This window comes from Ooceraea biroi, chromosome 6 (assembly GCF_003672135.1).
Source record: "Ooceraea biroi isolate clonal line C1 chromosome 6, Obir_v5.4, whole genome shotgun sequence".
In the NCBI taxonomy this organism is placed as follows: Eukaryota; Metazoa; Arthropoda; class Insecta; order Hymenoptera; family Formicidae; genus Ooceraea; species Ooceraea biroi.
In genome coordinates this window covers 13,198,006-13,224,874 of record NC_039511.1, presented here as the reverse complement: position 1 = coordinate 13,224,874, position 26,869 = coordinate 13,198,006, and the positions used below count along the sequence as shown (strand labels likewise).

General features: G+C 43.2%; 1 protein-coding gene and 1 long non-coding RNA gene across 3 annotated transcripts in view; one reads left to right on the top strand and one right to left on the bottom strand.

Annotated features, from left to right (window-relative positions):
- The first annotated feature begins 256 nt into the window (after positions 1 to 256).
- The window catches only part of LOC105276622 (ecdysone-induced protein 78C), a 66,904-nt gene continuing 40,291 nt past the window's right edge, over positions 257 to 26,869 (top strand). The window contains exons 1-2 of one of the 2 annotated variants that reach the window (XM_011334409.3): positions 257 to 633; positions 5,060 to 5,151. In XM_011334409.3, coding sequence (XP_011332711.2) covers positions 545 to 633; positions 5,060 to 5,151 — 181 coding nt within the window. In that variant the 5' untranslated portion in view covers positions 257 to 544. The remainder of the gene's footprint in view (positions 634 to 5,059; positions 5,152 to 26,869) is intronic. The other variant, XM_011334401.3, reaches the window with a different exon arrangement.
- Positions 535 to 1,233, bottom strand: LOC109610776. The gene is made up of 2 exons (XR_002193056.2): positions 836 to 1,233; positions 535 to 647 (listed from the first exon to the last, which is right to left on the bottom strand). It is a non-coding gene; the product is annotated as an uncharacterized LOC109610776 (long non-coding RNA).

Sequence of the window (26,869 nt, the reverse complement as noted above, 5' to 3'; positions counted from 1 at the left end):
CGCTGCTTTTCTGTTCCAATTTTGTTCCCTTCCGAGACACCCGCTCAGTCCAAAATTCGCTTTCCTCAACGTCGTTATCCCACGTTCGATTTCGGGGGAAGATGCAGCGCCTGCGCAACGGTGGCACGCCTGCATGGCAGGTGTCAGCGGCGCAGGTTCGCCAGGCGTCGCGGAGGTGGTGGTGGCGATTATTCCGTTCGTCAGTTGTTACCCGTAAGCCCGCGTTCGCGGACGACGGGTGCGAGACAACCCCAATCCCCCCGTCAGACGCCTCAAGGTCCCTCGATAAAACCTATGGTTTCTGTTTCCCTTCCCCGCGCACGAACCGACTGTTCGGGGTACGTCGGTCGGTGGTGGTTGTCGGTGGTGGTGGTCGTCGGTCGACCGTTTCGCGAATCGTCGGCATCGTCGTGATTGCCGTCGCGATCGCGGTGCTCGTCGTCGCCATAGTCTCCATCAACCCTTTCCCTCCGCGGGGTATTACATATCGCAGCGGTAGTGGTACTGGTAGTAGTGGTGGTGGTGGTCATCATCGGTATGAACGATGATGGACGTGGAGGAGACCAACACGGCGTCCACTGCGAGCTCCTCGCCGAGACCCTCCAGCCCCGCCGCCGATTCCACTTTTATCAGGTAACTGAAGTTGCCTGCGAATGGGTGATCAAATTCAAATTTAAATTCATAGGTCGATGTGGTAGGTTCCAGATTCAAACTCTGCTATTGCTGGCACGCGATAATAATCCCTACGTCTGCTCGCGATTGCGACGTGAAGTAGTTTGCGGTGTCGCATTGGGATTCGCATAGGGATTTGAATTAACGAATTTATATACATTACCTAGTTATATTTTTACGCGCGATGCACGTTGTTTCATTCCATTACGTCTATTTCTTAGCATGTTTAATAATGTAATTGCCTTCCTGTCGACGTTGGATGAACATTAAGGAATCTCGCGGATTCTGTACGGTAGAGAAGCATAATAATAACGTAGTCTTATTAACAAATCTGCTATTTATCGCTATACTCTATAAAATGCGATAATTCTTTAAATGCTCAATTTCACGATATCCAGAACATTTTAGCTAAAATCTTATTCAAGTACAAGCGATTCGAATTTTGCGTTGCGAGCTTTTCACATTTTTACTCATACGACAATCATATGTAGAGGAAAGTCCCCGATTATGAGATACCATATCGATTTTGCCGAATGTAAGGAAATCTATAGGCAGAATTTAAAAATGTAATACGTTATCTTGAAGAGAATTTAATAAGCTTTAGGTTGGTGAAATGAAAAATCTAATTTTAATATTATTTTTTCTGAAAATTAAACAAATTTGAAAAAAGAGCTTTACGCAAGATCGCGAAAGTGTGCTCCTAATATAAGATACCTTGAGAAATCGGTGTTAAAAGTGCAAAATACATCAGTATTGCAAGTAAAAAACTTTATTAGATAGTTTTATAAAAATACTGCTGCCACAGCCTTCGCCAAATCTTCACGATTCCACTGTCGACGCTTCCTCGTTTCTCTAACCTCCATAGTCAGATTCTATAAAAATTAAATACACAAAAATTCGTAATATAAATTCGTACTAACTTTTCTTTACCCTTAACGTAGTATTTTCTTTCTTTTTATTACACTATATACTCTTCATATTCGAGCAATAATTATCTCATATTAAGAGTACCCTGAATATCTCATTATACGAGCCACACGCCCAGCGGTTCCGCGATCATGAAATCTAACCTCTACAATTAAGCAATTCAACAAATCGCGTATTTTCCTGTTACTACGATTCTACTCTATCATTGCATACTAAATTTATTGCCAACCATTTCCTTATTATATAATAAACAAGGTTTAAAGACTTACCTTAAGTTCCTTTGACATGTTCACAATTTCACAAACCTTTTCTCGCAAAAGCTAAACGCAATAACGAACAATGAATTCTTCACTAAATACATTTTACACCAAGAGTAATAAGTTTATGGTGGAATTAACAGATAGTGCTCACTAGTTTAGCAGAAACTCCATTATCTCATATTAGGAGCATATCTCATAATAGGGGATTCTCTATATATATTTTGTTTTCTGTCTGCATATCTCGAGTCGTGCCTGCATGATTTCGCTATTTTCGCTAGATACAAATCCGCAATTAGAGTTCGATCCACTCCGACGTTCGATCAGTAACGTCCTAGTGGACTTATTCGACAGTATCGCCCGTACGCACACGGCCTTCAGGAATCGCCACCGTGTGTGCATGCTGGTGCGCGCAATGCGATGGTACGGTTAGGCGGTGTACTGTAAAGTCCGTAGGTCTCATACGCGCGTTCGCCTAGTGTTTGCGCCGATTAATAATGCACGCATTAAGTGCATCCACGTCTCGTTCTAGCGTCCAGCCCGCGCTCCTCCATTCTGTCGATTTAAAAATGCAAGTGCCGGAGCACAACGAGCCATCGAGGCGCGCCGTTGCGAATACGCGATCTCCCGGGGTACCCATCCTCGTTTTACGACACGAGAGGAATTGGAGAGTTTCACCCGGAACTCGGAAACGCGGGGAGAGAAGGGGGGGGGGAGTTGAATCTTAAAGTCGGGAAAATTAAATTCGGAGCTCCGAAATTCCAAGCGGCTTAACAGCTGAACCGCTGTTACATTGAACCCCTTAATTAGCCAGCCAGTAGAATTCGAGTTGAGTCGACATCTAGATCGTGGACACGCGAAAATGATTCCTTCGCTCATTTATGACTAACGGAAACGGATGGAAAATTGAATTTACCGGAATTTATCGGAAACCGAATTCACTGAAACCGTAACGCGGCGGTTTCGCGATTCTTGACAATCTTGCGATTAAAATGTAACAAAAATAGTATGACGTGGATATCTAATCACTTTTATTTAATTATTTGCTACTGTATTAATTGTAATTTTTAGACTAATTGCTTTGATATATTGCTTAACATCTTTTTTACATAGCATTTGCTCGATATGAATGAATAAAATGGCCAGTTCTGTGTGTGCGCGCGCGCATATGTAAGCTCGAAAGTTATCGAATAATCGATACTAATTAATTCAGCGCGCATGGTGAGAAATGGACGGATTTATTCTTTAATTGCGAATGAATACGTAAATATATCTATCGCAGCGTCTTATTATCCATTTATAAATTGATAAATAAATTGTCTTCTCATAACTCTTGCAAGTTTTCACGTAATATATTTGTTTACAATACAATAACATTAAAATCTTGACAGTTTATTTTTAAATGATTGAGAAGAACAGTAATTAGTTTAAAATATTTAATCTAGACCAAAAGTTTCTTTGACACTTTTGGGACATTTTATGTATGCAATGTAGAGCAAGAAGCTTTATGCTTTTTCCTTTTCACCTATATTTATACATTTCCAAGCAATCATACCCAGCAAACACAAAATATAACTGTCATATAACACAGAAGTAATACGCAATATAACAACTGTTATATGTTATTAATGTTAAAGTTACATAATTTTCTTTGTAACTGCAATATAACTGTGTTATAAAACTGTTATATTGCTCTGTTATATATTGGTTATAATAATATAACAGTAATATAACTTAAATATGCGATGTTATATAACTGTAATATTTGCATATTATGTCTATGTTATATACCATTTTTAACATACAGATGTCGAGTCGTCCGCTAGATGGCTTCCGTTTTTCGTATGCAAAATATGATACAAAATATATATAAGAACGGTGATCACGGCACGATACAACTTGTATTATAAGTTCATTTCTACAATGAAGTGGTACATTTTTGAACGAATAATAAATAAGAGCAAAGTACTAACTTCTGCATAACGTTTAGGAAAATAAATTAAACACAAACCTGTAGTTGTAGAATGAGGAAGAAAGAATAATTATATTCCATTTATAGAACATTTAAGTAACATTTTAGTAACACGTTATATTACTGTTATATTACTGAAATTTCGTATGAGTGGGAAATTACAACTATCATATACATTACATGTAACAAACATGTTATATTGCGTGTTACATTCTGTTATATTATGGCAATATCACTGTTATATGACTGTGTTTGCTGGGTAATATCATAAATAAATACAGAATACAGAAATATATCTCTGTATGTTCTCGAATAAACACAGAATTCTTCATTTTTATCTCATTTAACGATCATACGTATCTCTTGTAATGAATTTCTTCTCGTACAGTTATGTTTGATCTTGTTATATATTTTATTCGCTTGCAATTTTGTTTTTATGTTTCCTCGTGCCTCGTGGGAATTTTAAAGCATTCTCGGTCGAGGACGCGAAATTACGTTGTCAGGACGAATAAAATCCGGCGCGTGTGACTGGACACCTTTAGCCTGTGGATATTTTCGGATGACCCATTTTGTTCTATCCAGCTAAAGGCGGTAATTATCGACGATATTAGGAGTATCGAAGACGTGGACAGGATACAATAGAGTCCGTTATTATTTCACGGATAAGATATATTTCTGATGTTAAAGAACGTTCAATATCAATATAACGTTTTCAGAATCAGTATATTACCGACTTTATTACATAAGACAATTTGCAGCAATTTAATAACGAATCGAATTGCTGTGTCATGAAATATTGATATCGTTAAATAAATAGTTTGTACATTTTATGCTTTTCGACGATAACAATCGATAAAAAGATTAAAAGAAAGGAGAGAATGTGATTTTTACACTGACGGTGATCAACTGCATTCGGCGTCACCTGCAAAATAATGAATGCGCACATTCGGGGTCATTAATTTTTCTAGTTTTCCCCACTACTCATTTTTGCCTCGATTAATCTTTCCTAAAGCCAGATCCGCGGTTGGAATCGAAGTCAAAACTAGGTCAACCTGTTATTGCATCGTCCCAGGGCCGTAGTTATCGCAGTATCGAGCGTCAACTGTAATGGCGAATAATGCCGGTTCTTGTCCTTCCTGGCACAAGGACTCTGTGTCCGAACTTGGACTACTTTTGACTACTATCGTCCTGTGCTTTTCGTTCCAATACATAATAGATGCTCCTATTTCAGCGTGAAGAGGGAACCGAGCACGGACGAACCCAGCAGCCCTCTGGAGGCCACCAGTCCCGGTTCCATCCTGCAGCAACAACGCAACAACAACGGTGAGTTCTTGATTTTATTTATCTGTGTAATTTACTCTACGTATGAACGTTCTAATAATGCAATTTATCAAAGAAAATGCGGATTGTTAAAAGATGCAAAAGATTTCGTTTGACTGGTCAACGTCAAACTGATCTCTTTCGCAACAGAGAACTAAAAGACACGTGCTAATCCATTGTTAGTCAAATTTAATTACGCGTTGCGTGTATGTACGGGCAGACAATGCACTCTTAAGAAACACCGCAAATCTTGATTTAAAATAATCTCTCTCGTTCCCGAATTATTTTTGTCGCTCCGAATGCGTTTATGTAGAAACATAAGAGTCTCAGAGTCGTTGATTGAAGAGATATCGAGATGGAAAATCTGGTCTCTTCACGGACTTTATGCTGAAGATAAGGGTTTAAGAATGTAAATGAGTAAACGCGGCACCTTGTTTTCTTCGCGTGATTTCCATTCCAACAGAAATCACATTCAAGACTTACCTTAATGCTGGAAGCTACAAAGTTGCGACGATCTCCACCGATATTTTCATCAGAGAAAAAAACTCTGATCCCCAGATTGTCTGCCGGGATCCGAGGTCATATTGGAGCATCTTCGGTTTATCGTGGAGATTTCACACGCAACTTATGAATCACGTGGTGATAATAGGCACGAGAAAGATAGAAAGAGAGTAAGAGAAACCGGAAGAAAAGAGAAAGAGAGAGAATGAGCACCGCTGCTCAGCACGGTGGGATGAGGTTCCAGCTGTAGCTGGCGTTGGATCGATTCAAAAGCGGCAGCAAAGCGCCCCACCCTATTATGTGTTTTCTTCAGATCCCTACCCCTCCTTCCAACCCCCGCTGCTTCTCGTCGTTCAATTCCAACCTGCCACCCCGTGCCTGGCTACAACCCCCTTACTACGCTACGCACCCGCCCCCTCTCTCCCTTTCGCCCTCCTACAGGTATTCCGTCGCACCGGAACGGTTTATTGCAAGCCGGAAGATCTCAGCAACCGGAAGTTTCCTCCATGTAGCTCGCTTTAACCGAACGCTTTTCTTGCTTTTTTTCCTCCTGCTTTCTCTTTTCATCCTGCAGCTTTTCGTACTCGAGGGTGTCGAGGATCCATGAAACGGACCGCACCTACCAAGATTGGTTTCTTGGTCAATGGCGATCAGTAGACGGTATGTCCTAATGGGTAATTGGCTGCCGCGGGAGAGTTTCTGGAGTCCCCGACAAATTCTCTAGTTGATTGCCAATTAGCTACCGGGTTCTGGCAACCATCCCACATCAGCAAGTCAATGCATGTCTCTCGACCTTTACGAGGCAGGTAGTCTCCTGTAGTGCATTTATGTATTTAACACTTGTTTATTATATATTGCGTTTCGAGATAAGAAGCAGTGTAATGCAGAATAATAATTCATGAAATTATGCTGCGTGAATAAACAAAAGAGAAAGCGATGGAACTCGATAGCATTGTAGCAGAATTCTGGAATTACGTGGAAAAACATATATTCACGGTTAATTTGCAGAGTTTTCGCAGTGCTATCGCTATAGATGTAAATTAGATGTACTGAATCTCTCAACAATAAAAGGGTTAGGACGCATCTACTTTATAAGAATCTCTCTTTACGTAGGTCGCAGAGATGGTGATATATTATTATCACATTGCATAAGAGCCGGCACTCTATAATTATGAGTATAAACTTGTAACAGTATATTCGCTGGATATGAGGAGGCGTCAAGTCGTCGTGCTCTGATCAAGCTTTCACTAAATTACGTTTCTTCTTTCATTAGTAAAAAATTCGATACTTGGAGAATCGATCGCAAGCTGTTCTCAATAACTCGGCAGATGATGAATTTGACATTCACATCGGTCTCCTGCAAAATCTCATGATTACGTAATTAAATTATTTAACTAAAATTAATTAACAATTTAGTCTTCATTATTATCGACACGTTTTTCCTGTCTTAATTACATTGCGCCAATCCAATACATGGATTATGTCACCGTAACTTTCACCTTTAATGGAACTCAAACGGATATAAAAGAACAGCAGAACAAAGCAAACGAAAAACTCAACCATTTATATTGACACTGCTAAAATTGCAGCAGGAAAGGAAATTTTTAGAAATTCCATTCTTCATAACGAAAGTATCAATGAACAAAAAAAAATCCTTACACAGTCTACCTTCAACATTTAACGATCCCTTAATCATATTAGTCCTAATAACATCAAGTCCAATCAATTATTTGCAACTATTGTACTCTCCCAATCGAAGCCCAATCAATCGCTGCTTAAAGAAAACATGAACGAGGGGAAGAGGGACAAAGAGAAAGAGAGTGCATGTGCGCGCGCGAGAATAGTTTATATTCGCGAATAAACCGCAGCAGCAGCAGCGGCAACAGCAGCGCGAAAGCTCGACGAGGGGAAATGCAGCGCGCGGCTCGCATAATGTAACGCACGAGCACACAGAGAGCGGAATCGATCTGTACGTACGCGCGCGCTCGCGCGAATGTGTGCAACCGGTTTCCCAGGTTCATTATACCGCGGAGAGCCGCGCATCTCCTTTCCCGACAAGTGTGCGCCGTGTGCGCGACCACACCGACGACGACGGTAGTCCCTCCGCGAAGTTACTTACGCCAGGACTTCATCCCTTTCTCGTAAACGGCTCGCCGCTCCTCCCCCTCCTCCCGACGAGGTCCTCGTCGATCAGGAAACGCGCAGTCGTTGCGCCGGTCGTGGAAATAAGTCATCGAACCGCCCGTGGTTCACGATCCGATGCGCCGATACCGATGCGCTGCTTACCTCGTTGGGCACGCGGGGTAACATCTGTCTAAGATGGCAATCGGTGTCTCCGTTCCCTTTTTTTCTCGACATCAACGTCGTTCCGTTGACCGCGCAACAAAATTGAGTTCTGATGATCTGATGACTACTGGGCCTTCCTTCATCTGGTGAACTCCGTTCCTCGTTCGCTTGTTAATGTCTATTATGAGATACGTTATCGACGATTCCTATGCGGCAGCTTACCATTAAAGCTTCGGTCATGTATCCTCATGTGTTTGCAAAACGGAGATTTTGGAATTTTGGGTGATTTGATGAATTACCGAACGAAACTAGGTGCTTGTCCTTCGTCCATCCATCCATCACCGCATTCACGCTTCGTCGCAGTTGGTCTTACTAAAATCCGTCTTCGATTTTCCTCGCGTTCATCGACCGGCATCTCTCACGCAAGCTCCTTTGCGAGCTTAAGGGGGGAGCCTGCTTTAGAACGTTGAAAATAAGGTATAATTTTACGAATTTTTTTGGAGAAACTATACAGCGGATCATTATAAAACTTTGATGCATTTATTAGTACATGTTTAAAGATAAACAAAATTATTTTTTTATTTGAATATATCGCCTGTAGAGGTCGTCCTGGAAGCATCTTAGTGCAGCCGGCATTGTAAATTGGTGAGCATTCTCCTGCCTCCAAATTTCATCCAAACTGAAAAATTGAAATATTTTCTTGTTATTTATGAATTCCCATCGTCAATGAACCTTTAATATTCATAAAAACATTAAGTTAAACAATTATTTTTGCATGAAAAAGTTCAAAAACTTTGCCTAAAAATCGTACTTTTGTGTTGTAAGCTCCACCATTTTGGCACTTTTCAACTTTTTTCTTCTCTCTTTGGTTCATCGACGATGGGAATTCATAAATAACGAGAACATATTTCAATTTTTCAGTTTAGACGAAATTTGGAGGCAGGAGAATGCTCACCAATTTGCAATGCCGGCGACGCGGCTGCACTAAGTTTCTCCAGGACGACCTCTACAAGCGATATATTCAAATCAAAAAATAATTTTTTTATCTTTAAACATGTACTAATAAATGCATCAGAGTTTTATAATGATCCGCTGTATAGTTTCTCCAAAAACAATTCGTAAAATATACCTTATTTTCATCGTTCTAAAGCAGGCTCCCCCCTTAAGTCAACCTGTGTTAATCAACTGCGCGCTGTGCCCCAGCGATTTGGCTCTCCTCGTCCGCCTCGTGGCTCGTGAATCTTCCTCGCGCGTCGTAAATTCGTCTTTTGCGCCCTTGGCGCTATCAACGCTTCGTGGTATCTATCCCGTCTCCCTTTTGCCGTGCTGCTCTGTCTAGGAGACCCGACGGATAAAGTGCCCGTGCGAATTCTGTTTTAGTAGCGGGCCCGCCGAGGAACGAAGAGAGAGAGAGAGAAAGAGACCGTTCGTTCGGCTCTCCCGGCACTTCGCGGTCAATGAACCGCATGTTGCTGGCGAACCCAGTTGGTCCACTCGCGAGGCGTGCGATCCCCACCACCGCTTCCCGCGTCCCGCGATTTAACCCCCCACTGCAGAGTCGCGGCGGCGGCGGCGGCGACCACGTCAGGTCGATCGGTCCACGTTTTATCCCTACCGGACGCCGATCCTCCACGACGCGACTCACCTCCGACTTCCCCCGATTTTGGCCGTCCCCCCTCGAATCCCCCAGGGTCGCCACTGCAACCCCTTCCTTAGGACTCACCTCCGACCCGTTCGTTTAATTCTTCTTCGGTCCTCCATCCTTTCCCCGCCAATCCGTTTACCCTCCTGGTGTCCCCTTCGCTTCTCTTCTCCCTCATCGCCACCTCCAACTGCCGCCTCCTTGCCTCCTGTTGAAGCCCACCTCCTGCTCTTTCTCTCTTTCCCTCTTGCGCCCCTCCTCTGTCACCCTTCTCACCATCCCTTCCCCATGGCGAGTCGCGTAATGTCGTAACACGTACGACGGAACGCCGGTTTTACTTACCTCACAGGTGAGCGCTCTCGGGTAAGCGGCTGTACGAGGAAGAGAGAGGATGAAGGAGCCGTCCCGACGGAGGGCCGGAGGGAAAGAGGGAAAGAGAGAGGTAAACCAGAGACTGGCGGAGCACGCGTGAGCGAGAGAGGGATGAGCGAGCGTATAGGAAGGGAGATCGAACGGGAAAGAGAGAAGACCGGTGTTGCGATCGAGACGGAGACGGAGCACGGGAACATGCGGCGGTGGGCCCCATTCCCGGCACTCGCGCGAGAACGAGCGGCTCGACGCGCCGCACGCTCGGCGGATCGCGCGCACGCACGTGATCGCGCACGCTCTCGCGAGAAACGCTCCGTCCGAAGTCGCTCCTCGTGTACTTAATCGACTCCCGAATTTCCACAACGGAGGTGTCTGCTCACCCCCGCCCCCTCTTGCGTCCCTTCCTCCTCTCTTTCTTGCGTTCTCCGTATTGTCGGGGATTCCCCGTCCCCTTGTCGCGCTGTCACGTGGATGAACCCTCTCGATGATCCCTCCGGACCAGAGTAGAGCGGCTCGCTTCGCCGTCGGCTACGTATCGATCCGCGTCACCGTGACGATCCCGTCTCGAGACAGTGAGTGATGTTCGGTGATCCCGGCGAAATAGAATGCTATTTAGCGAAAGAGACGTAGCGTGTGCTGGAGAAGTGCCTCGCGTGAAGCACACTGGTGAAACGTACGTACAATATCCGCATATCTCTTGCTCGGAGAGCGCGCGAAACGTTAATTGAGGAAATGCAATTTCGTGTTACTGAAATCTACGTGATACACGTAAATGACTGTGCAGACGATTTGCGTTTTTCGGTCCGATTGTGACTGTGCAGCTGATCAGTGATTACGTGTTTCCATTTATCGAGATTAAGTATCCCGAAGTGAGTATTGCGAGGAATCCATACGAGATCTTGCGAAAGGCTCGTAATTGGACGAAAACCTGTCTTCTGAGAGCAGCTTAGGCAGAATCAGTCGGTGTTGTTAGGCGTCCTCGTCTTTTCGTGGATTACATCCTGAAACCCGAATTGCTTTTTACGCAGCAGTGTAGAAATCCTGTTGGAAGGGAGTTTGGATGCCGGCAGATATTCAGGAAGCTCTCGTGCAGGTAAACTCGGTGCGGTGTTGTTCGCGTCACCTTTATTCGGTGTGAATCGCGCGCGATCGGTGGGGAGATAATTGCCGAGGAAGTTGCAAAAGTTCATTGCGCTTTCATTCACACTTCATTGTCTCGTGAAGCACGCAGGCGAGCGGAGCGAATCCACGATGTTACGTCGTCGTGTCGATTACGCCGGGCGAGAAATTATAGAATCACAGTTATTTTGCGCACGGTATTCAACTAAATATACATATCTTCTCGGATGACTCAGGAGCGCAAAACTTCGCGGTACGAGTACAATTTATAGTTCCGAGTCGGACGAAATTGATATAACAGTATCGATGGATTATGGTGTAACTGACATTTGAAAGTTTTCAAGGAATACGGTGTTGAGATTTTCAAAGAAAAATGTCATGCAAGTAAAATGCATAAAAGACCGCAATCTTCGAGATGGATAATCACAAAGTAAAAATAAACATTGAAATACTCAAAGAACAATATCGCTTGAATGAGCACTGCGAATGTTCTAATCGACGGTTATTTTTAATAATTGCCTAAATAGCTTGCTTTAACAGTTATGGAACAGTTGGAACATTGATGCGTCATCCATATATCACGATTAACTCTCTTAAAATATCCTAAGTCCACATTAAAGTACCTATATACGTGAAACGAACGCGAGATTAGGATATGATAGCCGAGTTCTTGGTTCGAAATTGTTGGTGCATGCACTCATGTTGCAACTTTGACGCGAGATGCCGATTCCTGTGGATCGATTTGACAGCAAAGATCGACAATCGCGTGAGCACGTGGATCGTCGTAATCACGATTCCAAGAGAAGTCCTCCCATGCGCGCGCGTGCACGCGCGCACAGGAGATCTGTGCTCGCCAGCTTAAGGTGAACGCACTGACTTGCGATGCGGATGGAACGCGGAACCGAGCGGACGATGTGCGAGACAAATGATCGTTTGCGAAGCTGCGAAACCGCCGCCGCGAAATTCGCCCAATCTCGAAAGGATCGAAACTCTTTTCCATATTGACACTGAAAGTCGATCGCTAAATAAGGTCGATCAACAGGCATGGATATGAGAAATTTTTATGTAGAAGGTCCAACGCTTGTAGGTCCAAAAATATGTTTTACGATATCGTTCAAAAACGAGTATTCTTTACAATATACACGTTTGGTAAAAATTGGAAGCCAAGGTTCTTTGTTACGATCGAATTGATTTTATTGAGATTAAATAGCATGCCTATATTTTTTGTTAGATCCATTAATTTCTCGTTAATTTGGATTTCTCTTTTGATTCAGATCTTTTGATTCAGATCTTTTGATTCTTTGATCGAGAGTGATGCAGAGAAAAATGCAATTGCTAGAGATAAAGTAATATTTCATGCATTGATATTTTTAAAAGAATTTGGCAATTCAGAGTTATTTGCAAAGAAAATAAATACATTGTTACGTTAGAACCAATTAATTGAAATATATTTTACTGATATTCAACTTTGTAACAAAATTGGCACTAGGCGCTAATTGATTGGTGAAACTTTGAGGACCTACTACTGTACTACGGTCTGGAAAGCTATTTGAAGCACTCTTATCTTTTAGTCATGTTCAATCAAAACCGGTTATTCACAGACAATTCCTGGAATAATCGAAAACCTTTTGGCACATCACGAAATCGATTTTCTAATTGAGACAACTTTTATTTCACACATGATTGGGAAAGAATGGTACCTGTCATTTTACACAGCAATGATAGATAAAAAAAGATTACAATTGCTGAAAAATACACACGATATTGTTATCGGAAACACGCTGGTTGGCAATTCGTATGAATTGCACGATAGGTTTACTGGGAAATGATCATGTGACGGTTTGAAACAATTTCCATTACAATAATTCAGTCGATTGTTATATGAACATTTCGATCAACAAATAAAAACAATAAATGGTAATAATTGTAATTTCATGATGGGTCTTCCAAACTCGCAAATAAATAAAAAATTCGTTATTCAATATGCGCATTGTACGGTCTTCGATTTGCCATTCTAATTCGATCGCTGCACTCTGCGCACTGGCTCACGCATATCTAGCCGTACGAATTGTCACAAAAACACTTGAAATTTGTAAAGTGAAAAAAAACATTCAAGAGGGAAAGGTGACGCGGGAGGAAAGAAAAAGCGAGCGGGAGAGAGAGAGAGAGAGAGAGAGAGAGAGAAGCAGTAGAGGATTCGAAGCGAGACGTGTGCAGGTGAGAAAGGGGGAGGAGGGGGAGAGAGGAGGGACAAAGAGAACGAGAAAGGAGAAGAGGGGTAGATATTGACGGAGGAGGAAGGGAGAGGTGACTAAGAGGAGGAAGGAGGGACGAGTCAGGAAGAAGTCAACGTCCGAAGATTACGGCAATGACATTCACTTTTTCTCACTCCGCCTCGTGTTTCTCTCGTGCTCTCCGGACTTTTTTTCTCTCCTCTTCGCCCTCTCCTTATTTCTCTTGCGATTCGCCAGCGATTCTTCGTCCTCTTCCCACCCGATCGTGCGAAAATGCCGGGATATACAGGGTGGAGCGCTCGAGAAGTCGCCCGGAGCCTTTCGGCATGGTTGAACGTAATGGAAAGACACCAAACTCGTCATCAGAATCGTCACGCGAAATTCAGGAGGGATCTTTGCGCAGAAAATGCGTGGTTTCGTTAGCTTTCTACCGCCAACACAGAAACACAAAATAATCACTCGAGCTTTAACGATAGTGCATTTCCTCTTCTAATATCGTTCTGAAAATAGAAAACCGTTGTTTTGAATTTGTCTTTGAAAATACGATTTTGTATCAAATGTAAATAAAGTGATTATTAAATAATTATATAATTAAATGGCACTAAAATAGTGATACATGTATGTATTGCATATATTGCTCATCATTCTCAAATATTATATACAACCTTTCTTACTCTTTTTACTCAAACGATCCAAGTATATATTTTACTCATAATAAATAATTAAGTAACGATTCGTGCTTTATTCATGGAAAAATTTAAGTTTTCAGTCGTGTCGACGCGGATTCCTCATTTAATCTGTAATAGTCTAGATCGTTCCCATAAATCTGACAATACCATACTCTTGCTTGCGTGCATGAGCGCATTTATATAAATGTTTCTTTATTATTTTCTCATAATTGCGTTCGTTCTCCGGTCGCGACGTGTATTTCATTGTTTTATCCTTGGTTTCTGATTTTCTTTTTGTTTTGATTTATCTTTCAGCGTGATGGCTCACGTGAAAAACCGGCGGATGTGTTGTGAATCACTGAAAATCGGCGGACAAGTCCGTCTTCGTGCTACCAGGAAAAAGGTTTAACCCGTAAAGAGAGAAATAATCTATATAGGCAGAAAGAGAAAGGCAAGAAGGCAAAGAAACGGGGGGTAGGAAAGGAGAAAAAGTCACATACACACACAATAAGGAACGCTAAGAACAAGACGCTTTGATGTAAAGCCGTTCTCGATCGCAAATCCCAAAAATAATGGGTTGAACTCCTCGAACGGCGTCCTGTGTTCGTACGAAGAAGATGAAATGGAGATTCGAAATGATGAGCTGCCGCCTCGACGTTCGCGCTGGACGCGCTCTTAACAAACGGTAGTCGGGTTTCCTCGGAAACTACACTTGCGTATTACAAACAGGAGGAAGGACTTGCCGAACGGTGCGAAACGGTGTTCAGTGTCAAAGTGCGAATGTCATTTATGCTGATAACAGTGATAAAGGATAACGTCTCAACTCCAGAAATGCGAGTGCTGCGCTGATGAGTTCTCTAGAAAATGATCCTCGTTGACGACGCTCACGCTGTTCGCTCGATTCCTCGGTCGTTCATTTGATCCGTGCTGAGTCGAGTGTATCGTCGATCCTCATCGCTTCGAGTTGCCTGTAGATCCTGCCCGTTATTTATAGGAGGAAATCTCGCGCGTCCGCGAACGTAATGGACATCTTCGAACTCGTATGTAACTTTATCGCGTCTCTCGTCGGTCATTACTCGCGAATGAATTAAATCTTATTAAATCGTGCAAATGCAAATGCAAGGAGCGCGAGGCCGCGGAAGAACCGCCACGAGATAGACGGAGAGACGTAATATCTGCGAGGAAACAGGGAAACGTTACTCGCGGTTCAAGGACCCCGCGAAGTCACGAAGAGGAGGACGTCTACCAGAGAGCGACGACGACGACGTGGCCACGGAGGAAACAAACGTTGGTCATGAACGCCGAAACCACGACTAGACGTCGAAGACATTTTACAAATATCCGTCGAGACACAGCAATAGATTTTTTTACCAAGAGAAGGAGAGAATACTTCATAGAGAGCACTTGATGAAGAAGTGTTGGATAAGTCGTCAAGCTACGAGACACCCTTTCGTAAAACGAAAAGTGCGCAACAAGATCGTTCCGCTAATGTCGTTTGACATATCTTGCGATCGCCGTAAACAGAGGTGTCACCGGTTCGATTTACGTAAAGCATCGATCGGAGAATGGTACTGCCGATGTTGTTCGATAAAGACGCCGAGGAATACGAGAGAGACTATCCACCAACCGAAATAAAGTTACATCGGTTCGTGTACAAGTGACGAAGGTGGTTCAACTTCAGCTGAACTCACGGAAGTTCAATTGAACGAGTTTCTCAGAGTACCTATCAAGCACCGAATAATTGATCGAGCTCATCAAGCTGACAGTCATCATAACGTCGCCAAGAGCAAGTTCCACTGATAAATGCTATCGAGATCAGAGCCGGTACGCCAATTCGAAAACGCCGACGCTTCTTAAAAATTCATGAGGAAGAGGTGAAGACGTTCCTTCCATCCGCCCATCCGTCCAGGGATCGACAAGACTGGAACAGCCACGCGAATCCGTCGATCTCGAAACTGCGCAAGGAAGGAAGAAGTCCCCTTGTCTCTTCCTTTCTCACGAAGGTCGCGGAAGTGTCCCTCCGAGGATCGAGGATCGAGGATCGCCGGCCGGCTCGCCAGGACAGTCGCGTGGCAAGGATCGAGAGGTGCGCGCGCGCGCGCGCACTTTCACGCGCGGATGCTGGATGCCGCAGACGGGAGCAACGTCAGCAAGCGCGACGTGCTGTACCACGCTGTTCGCCGCCGGCGACGTGATCGTTCGTACGTACATTCGATGCCTGTACAATGGACGTTTTCAAAATCGATCAGTCGCTGAGCGCGGGTTTGGGCAGCGCCCCGGCGCCGGACACCCTCACGCCGGAAGTGTCGTTCGACGCCGGCAGTGAGTTCAATCTGAGCTTCTTCGACGGCCCGGAGGAGAACAACAGCACTCAGGGCTTCAGCGACCCCGGTTCCGTGGGTAGCGCCAGTGCCTCGCCACCCCCGGGTACACCCGGCGGCGCCATCCCCCCGGCTGCCGCCGCCGCTGCAGCCGCCGCCACCGCCGCCGTCGCCGTCGCCGCCACCACCACCAGCGTTAACAATCCGAACGCACCTCCGCTGCCGATTGTCCAAGTGCCCACGGCCGGCATCGTCATTAAGCAAGGTTTGTTTCATCCTTCATATCTAAAGCGGAAGCGCGAATCCCTTCCGTTTTACCCTCTCGAGCGAAATCGTTTATTCGACGTCGATGTGTTTTCACGATATTTTCATTTTCGGCGTTTTTTTATGTTGTTTTTTTTTATTATTAGTTGTGATATCGTGGACGTTGCATCTGTGCCTGTGATATCGATAGGCACTATAAATTATTAATATGTAGATTAAATTCCTTGCTACGATCGAACGATTATGTTTGTGAAATGATTTTATTTAGATTATATGAAAAAGTTGTTTGTTAAAGAGGAAATATTTTTTGAAATTAGCACCGTGCGAGCATTTTATCTCAAGAGGATGCTATATGGTGCATCGGGTGGGAGTAAACTGTTTTAAATGAGAAATGAAAAACTAAGCCAGATATCCATCGAATCCAATTAAAGCAAAGAGATTAGAGATCAGTTTTTAGTTTTATAACGAACTTTGGATGTTTAGATTCTAGTTTTAATGGTTTTAGGATGTAGAGATTTTGAATAGTTGCTGATTGACAGCTCATTAGTACACAGTAAAAAATAAAATGTTAATTTTAACATTTTTTGCATGTCCCAGAAAGTCCACTCTAAATTTTAAGTTAAAGTAACTCATTCGTCATATGTTACTTCTTGACAAACTAGAAATGTTAAGTAATTAACACAATACTTTACATTTATTTTTGTTATTGTAACTTTAAGTGTGATGTAAAAATAACATACAAAGTAATTGAAAACTACATGGAAGAGAAGTTACAATAACTCATCAGAAAAGTTGATAGAACATTTTCGTTCGTACAATATGAACATTTACTTTTTATGTTATATTAACACATGATAGTAATTATTTCAACTTAAATTATTTTTGATAGAAACATTTAATTTTAGTAAATTTGATTATTTTATATGTCAAAGTTCATGATTATTTGAAGATTTACTTTAACTTCTTTTAGAATGTTAAACTGACTTTGTGACATGTTGATTGTTTAAAATTATTGTGTTAAAAGCATTTCAAATAATATTCCATTTCTAAGAGACATACACAAAATGTTAAGTTATGAAGTTAACATTAATGTAACATATAAAATTGTTATAAAATAATAACATATCAGTTGTATGTTAATTTTACATTGAAGTAGTAATCAAAACATGGCAACACAAGAAAATGTTAACATATGGACGCACAATTTTTAACGGTGTATTGTTATGTTGTAATATCTTTATTGACATAATATTTTCGAAATCGAGAAAACTATTACAGCTTTTACAAAGAAGATTCATAGAATAACTAAATTTCCGGAATGATGGATCGATGAATTCATATTTTTGCGCTGGCCAGAATAACATGAACAGTAATACGAACGGCGTGTTAATCAGCAATAATCGCACTTGCGATGATCCTGAGTTACGATCAAAAGTTTAATGATTACGATCGAGATTAGAACAAGTCTCGAGTTTCTCGTCGCAATTTATAATCTCCCGTAATTAATTTTCCATATAAAAGCATCATGGGAGGGAGGAACTCGGCTTCCCTTAACATAACTTCGATATCGCGCCGTTTTATGCGGGATCGTCTATTTATAGCGCGACTGTTGTACGCTCGGTGTGTCTATCTTTTAACGTTATTTTACATCCTGGGCGCACACAGCGCGCGCGTAGCGTGTCTCTCGTAAAGGTTAAAATACAAATTGTGAAAAGGTCGCACCCATAATGCCGTATTCGCAAATCGTTCACGATCGCGTGTACCACGTCATCATCGTTGTTGATAAACTCCACGCTGATACTCCGAGTAACGGGCATTACATCCCTTACGACTCACGAGTGCATTTCTCATTGGAGATCGAAAGTACAGTGATCCTGATGAATGCAGATTCCGCGGAGATTGATTTGGAAATCGGTTTCTCGTGTTCGTTGCTCGAGCTTCGCTCTCGCGATGCTCCTGCGCTCGTGAGAAAAGTCAAACACTGACATTTCACTCGGACTGAAAGCATGCGAGCGAAGCCGCTCTCGTCTTTGCTCCCGCTCGTCTTCGTTTGCTAATAGTCGAAAAATGATTTCACGGCTTGCATGCTCCTGATGCTCGATATCTCGACATCAGGCTCTCGACTGATCCAACACAATAACACATTCGTGCAAGCAAACATTAAATTACAAAAAAGAATCATTAAAAATAGCCGGTGCGAGTACGTGCTGGATGAGATAGATCGGAGTTTGCTTTGCGCAAGTTTGACTTATCATCGATCTTGCGAGGCTCGGTCGATCGGAAGATCTTGTGCGTTTTCGTGAATTCTTCCGCGAAGACGGCAGAGTTATTTGAATTGTCGAGCGGATGTTCCCGGAGTTCACGCGATCCCGAAAAGGGACAGGAACCACATTGGAGGCCGTTGGTTACATTATACATGCGCTAGCGGGGTTGCCATCAGATCGCCATCGGATGGCAGCCACCGAAAATCCAACTTTGAATTTCAATCTCGAGGCGGTCAAGGTCCGTCGAGAGTAATTCTATTCAGAATCGCGAATCTCGCGGGGATAAGAGGCTGACGTATGCGCCGACTATTGTCGTTCAAAGCCCGAAACAACGGCGAGAGAGCCTCGGATGTACGGGATGGGGATATTTCGGGGCACTTTGTAGAGTCGCGAGAGATGAATTAATCTCACCCGTGCGCCGTCGAAATTTGCTCGCCATTCCGACTGCGATACATAATACAAGAGCCTTGTATTAAGTTTCGTGCGCGGATAACGAAATTTTCGGTCCACATTAAATTCTAAGCAAACCCGGTTTTCAAGATCTAATTTTAATTTGAGATTCCCTTTCTTCGTCTAAATGTTTCACGTGGAAAATTGGGATTACGAGAACGGACGACGTCTGATGAAACTGATAGCGAGAAAAGAGAGAATTCCGACAAACGTGAAGCCTGTGGAAGGGAATAGTTTTGGTACTATTGCGGATTCTGGGAGTACTTCCAAGCGAAACCAAGAAAGATTCGGTGGGAAGGTAACTTGTTAGGAACGCAAGGCTAAGAACACGTGTTGAAAGTACCGAGCTGGCGAATCACGGCAGTCGTTTAGCAATTTCGTTGATTATGTAAGTTTCGATACTCGGCGGTGTGCAGGAGTTAGGTAGCATAGTTCCATTCACGGCAGTTCGATCCTCGTCTGCGGCTAATTAAAAAATAATTTCAAACTTATCTATAATTTTTTGATTATCGGAACCATTTTACATAAATTCTTCATGTATCACATCTGTGATCCAAGCTAAACGGGAAGCAACGATCGATCCATTCGTGAGCCGCACGGTAGTTGCATCACGTGATTATATACTGATCGTATAAAATATCAATAAAAATTCACCGACCAGATGCGCTCACGATGATTGGGACGCCGATCGGGTAATTTAGTCAGCGATTTAGTCAGCGATCACCGCGAGATTTATTCTCGGTTGCATTTTAAGTGTAACCGGATATAATATTACAGCGAAAACGAATCTTTCTCTTGATCAATGGCAAAAATCGAAGCTCATTGACACTCCGTTCTTTTTCCCGGCCGCGACATCGACGCCGGCCGATGGCGGAGTCGGGCTGCGAGTCACGATTTTATCGACCATACGAATCGTAAAAGCCAAGAATGCCGTATCGCCGCGTACGACTTTCTTACACGGAATGCAGCTTACGGCAACTCCGTGCGTTTTCCTTCTCGACAAGGAAACCAAGTATTCCGAATATACGGAAAAAACGGCGCGATCATGCGGCGCGTTTGCTAATTGGTTGTAATCGAAGAAAACTTATAGACGGATCTCTCGTGATGATTAATTCCAACTATTGTTCCGTGTCGTTTCGATTGTTAATTTTTCCGTACGCTTTGTTTCATGTTATCGATTAAGAGCAATTGTATCATGTGCATTCTCTGCGCAATTGAAAGTAATTATGCAAACAATGTGGAACTTTGGCAGAAAACAGCTTAACCCTTCGTGGTCACACTTCTAGAAAATCACGTAATGGTCACATGGGGTCCAATAGACCCCACCAACTTTAAATGGTTGCCGTGTTTACACTAATCATTCAATTTGAATTACAAAATTACATAATAAAGTTGAAAGCTTGTATAACAAGGAGAAATAGGCTTTTTATGCAAATTTTAATTGTAACATAACTAAAAAAATTCACGAATTTAGAAATCGTGAAAAACCGAGTTTTTCACTAAAAAAATTATAACTTTTTAAATTTTTATTATTTTGCGATACAAATTTAGGGTCATATTGTGGAGATGTAATACTTTAATTTAAAAAATAGTGTTATAATGCACGTTTCAAGAAAGGTATTTATTTTCAGACTTAAAGTGGATCATTTTCGAGATAAATGAAATCTACAATTATGGAAAAATAAGTGTACCCAGATAGCAGAGAGAGTTCAAAAAGAATTCATTTGTCATGTCACCAATTCTGAGTTCATTTTCAGATGCAAAAAGAGTTCTTAGAATTCTTTTGAATTCTTTTTGCATCTGAAAATGAACTCAGAATTGGTGACATACAAGTGAATTCTTTTTGAACTCTCTCTGCTATCTGGGTATTTATATAACATAAAACATTATTATTATTACAAGTATTGTTAATAATTATTTGTATTTTCAATGTCATTCAACAACGAATTTTGAAACTCACGACTCCGTAAATCATATGCCATCTATAAGTGTAAATAAATGCTTATAACCTTTGTAGAAAAAAATTACTCGGTCTTTAAACTTGCACTTACGTTTTTCCACAGATAATATGTGCGAAAATCACAAAAACAAAATTTTCCAAATGTTTGATACCAAATTACAAGTTGGTCACACAGGAGGTCCGGAAGACCCCAGCACGCGGGAAATGTTATTTGAATAATTGCTATTTCTATACTAGTGCGCTGCGGGCGATACCTAGTATTAGAACGGAAAAAGAGTACTTGAAGCTACCGGTAAATGGCAGTAAAAAGTTAATTTTCAATTTAAAACAGAAAGATATAAAGCCTTAAACTTTCGTTGGGGTTTTTTGGACCCCGAGTGACCATGAAGGGTTAAGTGTCGTTACAGAAGAGGAAAGCTAGTTTTGCAAACTGAACCGATACTCGTTAATTATTGTAAAGCTTGTAGCATTCCATCTAGATAGTCCTCACAGTTTTTCTACGTTGAGAAGAAATATTAAAAATTTTCAATTTGAAGAAGTTAAAAACTTGCAAACATTCAGGCAACGTTGTTATCGCCGGAAGTTCAAGGAGAGAGGATGCAGTGCTATTTTTAGTGGAGCAAACGCGTTAGGATTTAATTCGCGATTTGGCAGGAACTTGGCCGATCGCGCGCGAATGCATCGATGACGATGATCACGGTCGAGAGTCATTGACGTTCTCGCGTGTCACGTAAATCGCCTTCCTGGAACGAAGGCCACGAGAAAGTTCGTGCCGCTGCTGGTTCAGTGCCACGGTCACGCTACGTGCGTGGCATCGATAGCGACGAAAGTAAACTAAATCTGAAAGATTACGCAACGCCGTTTTAAAAGTCATCCGACGTGCTGTCACCGCCGCCGCCGCCTTCTTTCTTTCTGCGATCTTCCCCATTGATCGCCGATCTCACTCGAGTTTCTTGGACCAAATGCACGGACGTGTTTAAAGAGACGCAAGTCGAAACGCTGCATATTGGAGAAAATATTCAAGCGAGGAGATCGCGTTCTCTTCAGTGGTGCAACTGAGTCCGAGAGATTATATCAATAAACACGATAAAATTATCATTTGACATTTGTAATTGTAATTGTAATTGGGTATTGGAATAGTAATAGGATTCAAGTAATTTATTTTAAATTTGCACACGCGTGTGTGAGAGATTTTAGCAATTTTATTAAATCTTAACAAATGGAAGTTTTTAAATATCCTTCTGTATCTTTTATTTAAGCTTTTTGAGTGAAGAATTAAGAATGTCTCGAGCAAATGATTTGTCGCACAAATATGAAATTAATATTTATACTCCATGGTCGATGAAATACAATACTATATTGCAATTATTACTTAAACTTGTAGAATGTTGCTACTAAAAGTATTCTTAGTAGTAACATTATACATTCTTCTGTCGTGCGGCAGTAGTTGCAACATACAGAACAGCCATTTTCGAAATGGACCACAGAATGGTCCTTTGAAATTCCGCGGAGATTCAAAAAGCTTCTGCACGCTCGTGCATCTCCATGCCGTGCTTAGGTACACATCGTGGACGGACGCGCGATGCGTACGAGGAGAGAGAGAAAGAGAGAGAGAGAGAGAAGTCGGAGTGAAACGCAGGTATTAACGCAAAGAAATATTCCGTGCACCAGCAAAAAGTAACGCGCGGTATTCCATTATCCTCGTCGGCACGATGCAAAACCGGTCGAAATGATTGGATTTTTATCTCTGGTCCCTTTTTCTCTCTTCCTCCCTCTCTCGCTCCCCCCTACCCGCTCGTTCACCATCTCGAGTTTTTCCCCCGCGCGTTCCATCCGTCTCTTCCACAGCTTCTTCCTCCCTCTCTCCCCCTTCCACCCCTCCCCAACCCCGGCTCGCGTAAGCGTACGCGCGTGTACTTGCTCCTCTCGTCCTCTCGTTATCTCTCACCCCCTCTCGCTTTATCCCACGGGACGCGCAGGAAGATCGCGCCGATGTCGGACAAGGAGCGAGAACACACGTACGTAATCGCGCGTGTGGACACACGCACGTACACGCACGGTACACGTGTAACTCGTGCGTGGACACGTATACGTGCGTCCGCACACATGAACATACGGACATGCTCGCGCGCACTGTTACCGTGTGACTCATCCAGGTACATTGCACCCGGTACGTGTCCGGTACAAGCTCGAACGTATGCCCATCGAACGTGTACAGCTTCGATATCTCCCGATTTTTCGATTCGCCACGCACGAACTTTGATTGTTGCGTCGCGTGTCAAGAGCGGTTACCGACGCCCACTGCGATATTGCCGTCCCCACCTGAATTTGCTCGTTCTTATCCCTTTTTCGATCTCAATTTGTGCGGTCTTACCGACAAAATCTAGCGAGGAGGGTTTCCCTGGATTGGAATTGCAACAATCGCACAAGGTGCGATTATGGAATCGATGCAGTCGCACGGTTTTGCGCTGGTGAGGAAAAATTATATAATCAATGTACTACTCAGAGATAATTATCGATTACGGTATCTCTTTAAAGATAAAACTGAGAAATAGAGAATTAATTAAAATCTTGATCGACTTTAATTAATTCTTATGCAAAAAATCGCGTAAGTATTATTACATATAAATTGTATTACACATAATATAGGAATGCCGTCATCTCTTAATTTATCCATTACTATTAAGTACTGCTCATGCAGTATTTAATAGCACAAAGTGACATTAAAAGTTTATTAGCGTTGAGGACCGAGTAAATCGTCAGGTAGAAAGCTTTCACTCAAACTGCACGATTTTTCAATATCAATTTTCTGCAGCAATTCTCTCTAGCCAATTAACCCCTACGAATATGTCTCTGGCGATCCTGATGGATTCATGCGCGATCTTAGCGACGACTATTTTCGAACCTCGCCGAAGACAAAGCGATGGTTTGGTCGGCGACTATCGATCGGCCGTTTATCTCCTCGCAGCCCCCCTTCTCTTTCTCTCTCTCTTCTTCTTTCGTTTTCACGTCAAAGCGCGAAAATTCAGACGCGGTGCGAAGAGTACTTGTCTTCAGCTTCGTGTTCGCGCGACGCGTCGGGAATTGCGCGCGTGAATTATTAAGAGTCACCGCGCGCGGTAAATACTCCTCGATCCGTCTTCGTCGCTCTTTGCTTGTTCTCGCCGCGGCTCTTTCTTCCCCGGCCGCTCGTCTGCTCTCTCGTTTCCTCTCGCTTTCCTCTCGCTTTCCACCACGGACTGGTCTCCACCGCCTTTTCTTCTTCTTCTTCTTCGCTCTTTTCGCGACTTCTCTCTTCCCTGCACACTCTTCGCCTCTTTCTTATTCTCTCCCTTCCTTCTTCTTACCTTCTTGCCACTGCCTTTCTCTCCGTCTCTTTTTTCGACGTCTGCCCCCCCCCCCGTCTTCAGCCGTCTCTCTTTCTCGCTTCTATCAGTATTCTCTCTCCCTCCCTTTTCTCTCTTTTTCTCTCTCTCTCTGTCTCTCAGTTTTGCAATCTTACTCTTTCTCTTCCTCGCACCTCAAGAGCAATGAACTCTCGGTAGGGTATATCATCGGTGAAGTGACGCTACCAGCGCGCGCGTTCGTGCGTGAGCACGACCACCAATACGCGCGTGCCTTCCATCGTGCCGTATATTTCTCGTGTCTCCGTCTCTATCCCCGTATCTGATGCTTCGTGTCGCTTCCTTTCTTACTTTCTTTTCGCTTGTTCGGGCTCTTCTTCCTTATCTCGTCCTTCGTATCAGCGTCATTCCTTACTTTCTTCCCGAGCTCCCTCCGGCCTGCGTCTTCTGCCTTCCTCTTCCTCCCGGCTCCAATAATATCGCCGAAGCAGTAATAACTGAATAGAGCGCGCTACACGGCGATATTAATGCCCGCAGGACGTTCTAATCCTTTAGGCGATGTTTAAGATACCTTTCCTAGGCTCCTCCGTTGTTGCTGGTGGTTTCAGCCGTCTCCTCCGCGCCGGGGAAATTTCCTCCGCGCTCACCATCGCGAAAGGTTATCCGAGACCTGCTGGATAAATTTTAACGAGTCGCTCGACCCGTTCCTTAGACATCCCGCTCGCGCTGCTCGCTGCATCTTGCATGCATTTGAGTGCATCGCACTTACTTCCTGTAGCGCCTCCGGATCGGAGAAGGAGAACGCGTCTATAGCCATCGCGGGCCTCCGTGGCGTATCACGTTGTCTCCCTTATTGTCGAGAACTCGTGTCTATAATTTCCAGGAAGGCGAGTTGAATTTAGCTCGATATTGACTGATTAAGCTTCGATCGACAATAATTTTCACTTCGCAAAGATGACTGATAAAGTCATCTTATTCTCTTGTGCGATTTCAAGATTATTCCAGAATGTCATCAGTGTAATTCGTGGACGCCATCGCGCTATGTCTCTTCTCACGAACTCGCCAACCCTTTAGGGCATCCACGTGGCTGTCTCTTTTCTTCTTCCTTTATTTTAGCCTGCACACGTGTTGGCGCACGTGTATCGGTGACTCCGATACGAACACACGCGGCAAAGAACGGACGAGACAGAAAGACGTATGCGCGCGTATGGAGGGTACGGCACCGTGAGCGAATGCTAATAATATTCACTTCCTGCAACTCGGTTACATTAAATCACCGGCAGGCAACCACTCTGCTCGCTTTTCCGCGTTATTATCGCTTTCCTCCTCGCGCGAGTACTCCGCAATCGCAATCACAATCACGCCGACGCGTCTCCGAGGAAAAGTGCGCTCGGGAAAAGGTACCGAGGAAAACAACGATACCGGCGTGATCTCGGTGCGAGATTCAAGATATTAATGTCGGAGATACGTAGAGGAGAGCTGATTGGTCGGGTGCCTCGATCGCTTGGAATGGATCGAGGAAACATGAAATTCATATCGAAATTCCGACTCGTCAAAAAATCGAGTGTAGTCTCTTACAATGCAGTCTCACGTTGTTCCTATCTTGCTCTTATTCAATTTACATAAAACAATATGTATACTATATTTTATTAAAGTATAATAACCTCGCGTGAGTCTATGTGCGTCCCCCAATTTCTTATTATTATAATAATATCATTTTATTATTCTATAACTATTAAGCATCATCATCTGATCCCTGTATCATCGTATTTCTGGCCTCGACAATCACGAGCGCGCGCGCACACTATGTATGCGTGCATCCGAGCACACATACTCACACACGAGCTGCTACTAGCAGTAAGGACGCAGGCCTTGACCATGAATGCGGGTTGGTGGATTGCATAACTATAGTCGAGTGCTTGTGACACAACGACGCTTCATGGTACGTGTGTGCGTATGCCGGTGCGTCGTGTGCGTACGTGAGTACGACACATATACACGTGCGATCGTGAGGCAGCATTGCGTGGGTCGATGAGCGATGCTATCCAACAATTTGCGTGCACAATTTTGCTCGAGAACGGTTACTCGACGTCACAAAAAATGTGAATCGAAATAAAAAGTCGATTGTTCTACAAATCCGCAGAAGGTACGTAAAAACATTTATTGGGAAACTGGCGGCGTTTATTGCAAGTGCATCAAGGTGGAACCATAACATTTTAATGTGCAACAGTTTAGACTTTGTTAAAAAATTTCCAAATAATTCACTGTACATATCATCTGTTTTGCAAGTTCTTCCGAT